The 10467-nt window shown below is 50.2% G+C and overlaps 1 protein-coding gene across 1 annotated transcript; it reads left to right on the top strand.

Annotated features, from left to right (window-relative positions):
- The first annotated feature begins 522 nt into the window (after positions 1–522).
- LOC129383036 (venom allergen 5-like) lies at positions 523–7976 on the top strand. Its single transcript, XM_072286983.1, has 2 exons — positions 523–903; positions 6634–7976. The coding sequence occupies exons 1-2, from the start codon at positions 523–525 to the stop codon at positions 7699–7701; spliced, it is 1449 nt and encodes a 482-aa protein (XP_072143084.1). The 3' UTR covers positions 7702–7976.
- The last annotated feature ends 2491 nt before the right edge of the window (positions 7977–10467 follow it).

A 10467-nucleotide genomic window follows, 5' to 3' on the forward strand; every position in this document is an offset into this window, starting at 1 on the left:
AAAGTGCGTGTCAAATGCTTCGGGGACAGGAACCCGGCGGCATATACAGGGGATTACCGGGGAAGAGAAAATCCAAGCTTAGACAGACCCATCACTCGTGAAGAGGCCTATGCAGCAATCAGAAGCACAACTAGAAACACGGCAACAGGTGCGGACAAAATCAACAACGCACTCATCCGCAATCTCAGTGACGAGCTAGTCGCAGAACTAACCGACTTTCTCAATAAGCACTGGGCAGCGGAGACCGTCCCCGATGATTGGAAACATGCAGAGGTAGTTATGATACCAAAACCGGGCAAAAAGCTACAAATCGAAAACCTAAGACCCATCTCCCTCACATCATGCCTTGGCAAGTTGTACGAGAGAGTGGTCACGATAAGGCTACAACATTACATAGAGGATCACGAATTATACCCCCACAGTATGTTCGGATTCAGGGCGAAGCTGTCGACCCAAGACGTACTATTACAAATCAAGGAAGAAGTCTTAAGCAACGTTCCCAGGAACGGAGAGAACGTGATAATGGCATTGGACATTAAAGGAGCCTTTGACAACGTGAGCCATGAAGCCATCCTAGCGGGCCTGGACGACTTGAACTGCGGCAGGAGGGTTTTCGGCTACGTCAAAGCTTTCCTGTCCAACAGAACAGCCACGATAGGGCTAGGAGAACTCCGCTCGGAGAAGTTCCATACCCCCAACAAAGGAACCCCCCAGGGATCGGTCATTTCACCAACGCTATTTAACATAGCAATGATCGGCCTTGCGAAACAACTCAAAGAGATCGAGGGCATACACCATGCCATGTACGCCGACGACATAACCATTTGGACCAATACGGGATCACTTAAAGAAAAAGAAGAAAGACTGCAAGAGGCTGCGACCTGCGTGGAGAACTACGTGAGGGCAAGAGGGCTAGCCTGCTCCACCGAGAAATCTGAGCTGCTCAGAGTCTGGAGAGGGAAACAGAATCGCACGGTCCCGACTAGCGACGAGCTCAAGCTTGGCGTCTACCTCGAGGGAAAACTAATACCGGAGAAAACGCTCATAAGAATTTTGGGCATGTGGATACAGTCGAATCAACGCTGCTCACACATTCTCGCTCTACTCAAGATATCAACTCTTCAAGTCGCTCGCATGATAACGCGCGTCTCCCACAGACGCTCAGGCATGCGAGAGGAAGACACGCTAAAGCTGGTTAGGAGTCTGGTGATCAGCCGGGTTACCTACAGTCTCCCGTACTACAACCCAATCAAGAGCGAGGTTCAGCAGATAGACGCGATCATACGCAAATCATACAAAACCGCGCTCCACCTACCACAATGCACATCCACGGAGAAGCTCTTGGCACTAGGAATTCATAACACATTCCAAGAACTCAGAGAGGCACAACATGTTGCTCAGCTGCGCAGACTTCAACAGACTCCGTCTGGCAGGGAACTTCTGCAGAAGTTGGGATGCAGCGAACAGATACAAGAAACCCAAAGAACCGCGACTATCCCGGACAATATACGAAAAACAATCAAGGTGGCTCCCATTCCCAAGAACATGGACCCCAACCTACACGAAGAACGCAGGAAGGCGAGAGCCGAATACATCCAAAAGTCCCTAGCTTCCCAGGCAACAACGGTATACGTGGACGCAGCCACATACACCAGAAGGGCGAGACAGACCAACCCCAACGCAGTAGCGGTGGTGATAAACTCGGATATGCGAGAAATCGTCAGCGCATCTCTACGGGACTGCACGGTAGTCGAGGCTGAAGAAGCGGCCGTCGCTCTAGCGGCAGCGGAGGGCTATCGGACTAGGCGGTCCTTAACAATACTAACCGACTCCCAAACAGCATGCCGAAACTACATGTTCGGCAGAATAGGTCACAGAGCGCTCCGCATACTCCGCTCGGAAGATCCCCACACAAAAAACCCAGAAAAAGAACAACCAATTAGACACACGATAATGTGGACGCCGGGTCACACGGACGTGGAAGGCAACCGTGAGGTCGACAGGGTAGCCCGAGGATACACTGCATACCGAGCACCCTCCGCCAATGACCTCGAGGAAACCGAGCCAGTCCCCAGAGAATACTCGGCTATCCTGAATCACTATAAGGGCAGCAGGAAGCGGTACCCCTCGCCGCATAGGTCTCTCACTAGAGAGGACTCCGTAGCTTGGAGGCTGCTACAGACGGGTGCATATCCAAACTTAAACACCCTCAGCAAAATACAACCCACACAATACAGTGACAAATGCCCATGGTGCCAGGACACACCCATGCTCTACCATATAACGTGGGCCTGCCAGAAAACAAATGCGGCACCAATAATACCAAACCCGAGTGCGGAGCAATGGGAAGGAATGCTCTCCAGCGACCGTCAGGACGTCCAACTAGGGCTGATCCGACGGGCCCAGCTGGCAGCGGCATCCAGCGGAGCCCTAGACTAGGGGCAGACGGCCATTGCCAAGAAGATGGAAGACACCATCTGACTCCGCGAAATTCATAGAATTTTCTAGAGCTCAATAAACGTTTTTCCTCCTCCTCCTCCTCCGAAAGCATCGCAGGATCACTGCTTTTCATTGATACTTCCACTTCGGCTGTTACCGCATTTCGCTACTAATATCATACACACCGTGAAGCGCAGACGTCAGGGCACACGCAGCAAAAAAGGCGGTTTCCTCCACAAGAAAAATTACCACCCCTTCCAATCCGTGAAGATGGTCGAACAGCAAAGCTGTGCCAGTTACACCGAGTGTTAAATCATGCTAGTCAAACGTCGCAAGCAGTCTATATTGTAAACATTTTCTTCCACCATTATTTCACGCAACTCAAGGCAATCCAGCAGGCCGAAGATGCCGCCAGGGCCCAAGGGCTCGAGGCCGTCATCTAGGTAGAGGGGCCTAGGTCTCAAATCTGCTGTGCACAAATAAAGTTTATTGCTCCTCCTCCTCCTCCTCCTCCTCCTCCTGGCGCTGCCGATGTATATACGTGTCTCGGGCGCGCACTTCGGGATCGGCCTCCTGGCACTGCCCTTTAAACTCAGCATCTCTGGCGCACAACTCGGGGTCGGCGCTACGAGAACGAGCCCGTTCACAAGCCAACTCTCGCTCACGCTCTCGGTAGGCAGCTTCGTCTTCAGGAGTGCGCACTACTCGTGGCCTTCCCATAGTTGTCGGTTGGGTGGAATGTGTAGAACCAATAATCCAAAGCTGCTTATGTTAGGGGCAAGGCCCATCATTGCAGATGCGGGCGCTGCAGTCGTTTTGCGATTGGTTGGATCCGTGTGACGATTGACGTGGCTGACGGCACTTCTTGCGCCAGCAAGAAGTGGCGGTAGCCACGCGCTCCAAATATCACGTTTGTATCGCTGGGCACTGTTCGTTGGCCGCAAACCACCAGCATAATATTTGTTATCGAAACGCGAACGAAACCCACCCTACCGCGAACGAAACATTTGTTTCGTTCGCGGTAGGGTGGAATCAACCGTCGGTAAATTCTGTGCTGATCTGGCACAATCGCTGAATATGCACCTGGTGACAAACGTACAAGATTCGCGTATAAGATAGCAATCTCACAGGGGGAAAGGGTCACACCAACCCCTTTCTCTCTGTTGATCTCTTCTTTTCCTCTCCCGCTAGGTCACGTGGCCCCTTTTTTAGCGAAGTCTGACAACGACGGCTCAGGGCCCACATAAACAGTTTCATTGTAAGCAATGACAAAACCAACTAGTTCATGAGCACGGTTTCTTATAAGAATAAGTATGCGATCGCTGATGAATGCTGTCATCTTCTCAGTGAGCGGTAACTACGGCTGTAAACGAACAGTAAATCTGGTTTTCTTGCGCGCCATGGTTCAACGCAAGTTTGACGCCTTCAAATAGAGTATAATGCTCTTCGATTTCTGTAAATCAATGTCGGGGCACCGTTTGCGTGATTTCGGGCTTATTTGTCTGCACTTGGTAAGCGCATGACTCTGAGTCACGTGCATTTACGTAAGCTATATCATTACGCTTTTTAACAAAGACTGTCTTTGTTGATTGTTTAGACGCATAAATGTCCTCATCTGGCTATAATAGAAAGATGTTAGCCCAAGCTATTCACAACTTTGGCTACTGGGTAGCAGTAAAAGGCGTGACAACGGCATGACAAGAAGAAAATCATGAAGCTAGAACAATGAAAACGATTGAAGGATCATGACGGCATTTGTGACAACGAATGCATGACGGCTGTATGACGACGATGACGGGACGATGACGGCATGAGGAGAGTCGGATGACAAATCTTGAACAACGATGATGTAATGACCACGACAGCATCATAAATACGATCTACCTAGATGCCCAATCTACTATTCAACTTGGGCCACTTGGTCGTGGTAGAAGGCGTGAGTGCGACTAATTGACGAGAATGAGATCACGAAGCTGAAAGCTGGAATGACAACGATGACACAACTGTGACGATATCACGACTACGAGGACGTACCTAGTGGCCCACGCAGGTAGGCAACTGGGGTGCTGGGTTTGCGTAAAAGGCAAGATAGCTAACTAGATAGATAGATAGATAGATAGATAGATAGATAGATAGATAGATAGATAGATAGATAGATAGATAGATAGATAGATAGATAGATAGATAGATAGATAGATAGATAGATAGATAGATAGATAGATAGAAAATGTCTGAAGTAGACAAAGAATGCTAATCGCATTAACAACAAAGTTCGAATGAATTTAGGTGCCTCTTCACCAATCTCGTTCGGCGAGCAAAAGGGACCATAGGCTCTACGGAAGCTGTCGTATTCGGAGCATCGGACAAGAACAAAAAAATCCGTTGTGTTTGGATTTCATCACAACACAGACCGCTCTAAGTTGAAAAGTAATTTGAGTGTGCCTTTATATAAAACATGCTGTGCTCGCGGTGTATGTGAAACAGGCTATACATGTCGAGCCTACTCACAGTCTTTATGTGGCAGGTTGTGCATACCAATAGAAGGCTGCATGTAGACTCACTCATTCCTTTAATATGCTCGCGTGTTTACCGCCAAATATTTTCGAACGAAGAATGACAAAATGAGCACATCTATCTAAAGACGACGCGTTTCAGCAGTGATTGTCTTAATGACGACGTTTATTGGTTGCTTAACAAAAGGCGAAAAATTACGATCAAGGACCAAGTCAAAATGATTATGGACGTTTCGGAACGCAAATGCTGTTTGCTTCTTTACAGTGCAGGATACATAGTGTCATAGTTCCTCGTTTTGGGGCAGCTTAAGGGACTGACAATACATTTTCATGTTACCTGTTTTTTTTATTTTTTTTACTGCAATGAAAAGCTTACTGCTCAGAGTACCTAACATGAAGTGGCAACGAGGAAAACATCGTGGAACATTCTTTACCAGAATTTTTTGATCTGCAGTGAGGATGTAGTTGTTCACCGGAAGCATGCTGAAAACAGCAATAGATAAGTGCGACATCACTTATACGCCGGCATTAGTTATCCAAAAAAAGGTGAGGCGCGCAGACCGGACACAAGAGAAGAGAAGTAGACAATACGAACACGACTATTAACTCAAGGAACCACTGAGGCGAAAAAAGAAAGAATACACAAAACTAATCTGCGCAAGCTCTGGAATGGGATCACCACGTGTCATTCGGGTACATGTGCCGGTCTAGGTGGGAGATAGCTGTTAAGGCACTTAATCTCTTCCTTATGTGAAGGCTGCCTTACGCACGCACTTCCACTATTATAGATATGCCATGCCTCTGCCATAAGACGAGTATCTTCATTCTTGTGCCTGTACAATATCGCGCATTCACCTAACTCTGGCGTGCAGTTACAATCTTGGCAATATAGGGAAAGATTAGAAGGCCATCGACCGGTTAACGACCTTCTTATATTCCATTAGCCTCTGATTGGTACATCGCCCCGTTTGCCCTAGGGATGTTCCTGCGATTCATGTTTTCCGAAGTGTTATAAGTATTTCTGCGAAAATAGCTACGTGTTTTCGTGGTGTCCTGTTGAAATGCTTTGTTATTTAACCAGCAAAAAAAAAAAAAAAAAAAAACCAGCGGACTGAAAACGAACGGCGCTTTTACACGTGACACGTAGTTCAGTATGTTGGCGTAGCCATGAATGCACCTTTGATTTGCGAAGCATGTAATAAAGCGCAAATGTCTAATACTACAGGAACTGCAATTTTAAGCAATAATTATGTTGTGTCTAATAACAGCCGACTTATGTAGAGTAATCTCACAGACTACATCCGAAGTATCAAGGTTTCACAGCCAGGCCTCGCCACTTACTGGTTTTTGAGACTTTCTTTTAGCGTTTAAAATTATAATTCCTATTCAAATCGCGAACACCGTGATGGATTATATCAGTATAATTCATGACCATTTCATTTCCATCATCGCTTCACAACATATTTTGGCCAGTTTTCAGTCCCATTTGCATGGAAAGAAAATGGTGCTATCACCTGCCATAAATCCGCTTCTTCCTTAGGGTTTTAGAAAGCAACAGCAACCGCTTTCGTTATTTCTTTTAGTTAAAACAAACAAACTATGCCACCCACGTCTGACCGCTTACACCCATTGTTTCCTGCTCTTTGCTTCATTTATTCAGAACGAACGTGTGTCTTTTCAGATAATTATTTTGCTCGCACCTCCCAATTTTTTACTCGAGCCAACTAGTGGGTTTCTGCCACAATTTGGAGATCATTATCATCATCGCCTCTGGAGGGCACACGGGGCCGATTTGCGGACGTTCCTTCTCACAACTGTGTGGTTCTTGTCGACGATAGGAAAGAGCCTCCAGGAGTGCCGGGAGGAGTACAAGAAGCAGCGCCCCTCCCACACCGCTTGCCTGCCGCCGAACAGGGAGTGCACCATCGATGCTCGAGGAGTCAGCCCGACTGAGCGGGAACTCATACTCAAGACGCACAACGACTACAGGAGCATGGTAGCCATGGGCAAAATTAAGCCCTTTCCAGAAGCCAAGAATATGCAGCAGCTGCACTGGGATGAAGAGCTGGCTTCCGTGGCACAGGCGAAGGCCGACCAGTGCACCCCTGACAGCGGAAAACTGATGCACGACAAACCCGAAGATCGTTTCACAACCAAGTTCATGTCCACGGGACAAAACATGGCCTTTCGCGCCAACAGCGCCCGTTTCAATGCCACTGACTGGCCCGGTCAGATCAAGGCGTGGTTCGACGAGTACACCCACTATCCGCCGCACAGCATCGATCACTTCTCGCCTCCCAGCGGAGAGCCGACCGGACATTTCACGCAGGTTGCATGGGCAACGACGCCTTACGTGGGCTGCGGCTTCGTGGACTACATCGTCGAAGGCTACTCGAGGTTGCCGTACATGCAACTCTACGTGTGCAACTACGCCAGCGCAGGCAACGTTTTGTTGCGGCCCGTGTACATTCCCGGTGATGTGTGCTCCGCCTGCCCAGAAGGCACCACATGTGTCAATGACACCGGGCTGTGCACGACTGCTGAAGCAGGTGGCCATTCTTACACGCAACCGGATTCCAACCGACCGGAAGCGAGTAAACACGGTGACGACGGACATGTTCAAGGTTCTACGTCAACTCGAAAAAGCCCTGCGCCGGCAGTCGTTCAGCCTTTGCGACATGCAGCCGCAGTGTGCGTGATTGCTGCGGTATACGGTATGCTCGTGGTCTGGTGGGCGTCTCTCGTGTAAACGGGGTGCTAAGCCGGGAATTATCACCCGCGCCTTTCTTTCATCTTTTTCCCCCTACCACTGCTGTTGCTTTCTGTTAATTTGAGCGAATAACTTGCACTAGCCGCCGTTATATTACCAAATATGCCTAGAAACGATAGCTATACGGGCATCATTCTCCTTTGAACAGGGTGCCCGTTCTCGGACGTCCGCGTCGAGTTATAACCTGTCGCTCGTATAGACTTCTCCGGCAGCGTAGCTACACACGCCGTTACTTCTTTTCCTCGCAAAATAAACGCACACCTTGGTTTTGAACAACGTGTAGCGCCTTTATTTCTGAATGCGTCATAGCTTTGTTTTTAAACCACACAAACAAGGAAATATGAATTAAAGAACGAGTTCAATTGAATCACTACGAGTGAAATGCGCAATTAATGACGAGTGTAATGGTTAAAAAGGTTGGAGGACTTGTCTTAATTAACGCGAATTTCATAGTGTTCTGTGCTTCTGAACCGTGCAGCTCGCCACGACACCTCAGCATTGTGAATAACACGTGAAATCATATTACTTTTTTTGGTCCCTATCATATGGATATCTACTTAGAGTCACCTAGCCCACCACGCGGGTTAGACGATCTGACGTCTCAGGGGGACAATGAACTCAGCCACGTGCGTTTTATGTGCATGAAGTGAATGCTAGTTCAGTCCCTACTGGGAGCGAGGCAGAGCGCCGCACAACGGGAACGCATTCAGCACTATTTATTAGTACTTGTGATGTGTGGTGCGCGACATAGTGCCGTGATCGGGACAGCCGAGAGCAGACGACGCTGAGTGCACGCGCGCCGAGCTGGAAGGAGCAAAACGACGACGCCGAAGAGCGCCCGGCACGTGAACGCGCGGCGCAGGAAAAACAACAAAAAGAAAAAAAAGCAACCAATTAGAAAAGACCACGGGGCGTCGGGCAGCCAATCAGTAAATGCCAAATCGGCCATACCACAAGAAAAAGCGTGGTGCGCTGGCAGATCGGGGGCGACACGCAAGAGGACACGCAGGGAGACGCCGGGGAGACGCCAGGAGAGTCCCAGGAAACGACGGCAGGAGGAGGTCAACCACCGGAGCGGGCGTTGAAGACGGGCCGTCGGGTTCTGGACCCGAGCCCACCAGGACTTCACCCGCCCGGGGCCTCCTGCCAACCTGTTCCTGTGCGTCGCCCGTCTACCTGAGCGTGCCGTCAGCTCCTCAAGGCCGGTGAGCTTTTGCGCCAGTGGGCAGGACGAGAACAGTCGGGCTTCGGGCCCGAGTTCTACGCCAGCTGCCCGGCCAGAACGCCACCCCCGTCTGCCGTGCCGCCTGCTGCCCGAGGCCGGCGTTCGAACTTCCGCGCCGTGGGCGAGAGGGGAGCAGTCGGGCTACGGGCCCGAGCTCTCTGCCCGGCCAGAACGCCGCCGCCGTCCACCCAGCCGCCAGCGTTACCTCGCCTCGCCAGAGCTGGCGCGCTCCCGGCGCCCGGTCGGTCAACCTACGCCACGACCTTTGGTGAGACCGGCGCCTCTCCTTCTGCCAGCTCGTCGCCGCGTTGCCGCGTCGAGACTGCGACGCGTCCCCGCCCTCGGGGCAAGCCCGGACTCGCGCCCTCGCTAAAGCCCTAAGTGTGTTCCTTACTGCTATGTTTTCTTGAATGTTTATTTTATGCATGCTTTCTGTTTCGTTCTATTTGCTTTTTGCCTTTTTATTTTTGATTAAAGTCTTTGTGTGTGTGTTCAAACCAACGGCTTTGTCCTCAATTGGGTTCTCGGAGGCTCCGCCTAAGAGAACCATTAAAACATTGAGAACACGAACCTCTCGCCCCCACATTTGGGGTCGTCACAAATTGGCGTCCGCGACAGGACAAAGCCGTTCGTTTGGATCCTTTTTCTAGCGGTTAGGAACTATGGCTAACACAAGTGACTTGTTAGCGCTAGCCGAACGCATGGGCCTAGAAGGTGCGGAGTTGAGGGCATGGTTGAACGAACAGGAAGAGCGTGCGCGAGAAGAGCGGGCAGCGGAGCGAGAAGAGCGGGCTGCGGCGCGAGAAGAGCGAGCAGCGAAGCGCGAGGCTAAAAGGCAGGAACTTGTATTAGAGGAGAAAAATTTACAGTTACGACTTAAAGTCGCGGAAGCTGAGGGCAATCGTGGCGAGACGAGCCAACGGCAGCTAGAATTGGAGGAGCGAACGCTTCAGTTGCGCCTCCAAATGGCGGCAACGGACGCTGCAAGGACAGCTGACCGAGGGCCAGGAGGGAGTGCCCCATTCAGCGTGAATCCTCACAGTTTGATGCCGGGATTCAACGAAAGCCGGGACGACTTGGATGCCTATTTAAAAAGGTTCGAGAGCGTCGCCACCGGACAAGAATGGCCTAGAGACAAATGGGCCACGGCTCTAAGTTTATGCTTGAGCGGAGAAGCTCTGAAAGTCTTTGGACGTCTCTCTCCGGAAGACTCCCTCGACTACGATAAAGCCAAGTTGGCGTTGCTCCAGCGTTTTCGGTTTACGGCGGAAGGCTACCGGGAGAAGTTCCGACAGAGCAAACCCCAAGATGGCGAAACTGGAAAGCAGTACGCAACTAGGCTACTGAGTTTCTTTGATCGGTGGGTGGAAATGTCCAAAACCGAAAAAGAGTATTTGGCACTTCGCAACCTGGTGGTGACGGAACAGTTTCTGAACAACTGTCATCATCGATTAGGACTCTTCCTGCGCGAGAAGAGCTACCGCCAGCTCGATGACATGGCCGAAGCTGCCGATAATTTC

The sequence above is a fragment of the Dermacentor andersoni genome, chromosome 3, assembly GCF_023375885.2.
Source record: "Dermacentor andersoni chromosome 3, qqDerAnde1_hic_scaffold, whole genome shotgun sequence".
Classification (NCBI taxonomy): domain Eukaryota; kingdom Metazoa; phylum Arthropoda; class Arachnida; order Ixodida; family Ixodidae; genus Dermacentor; species Dermacentor andersoni.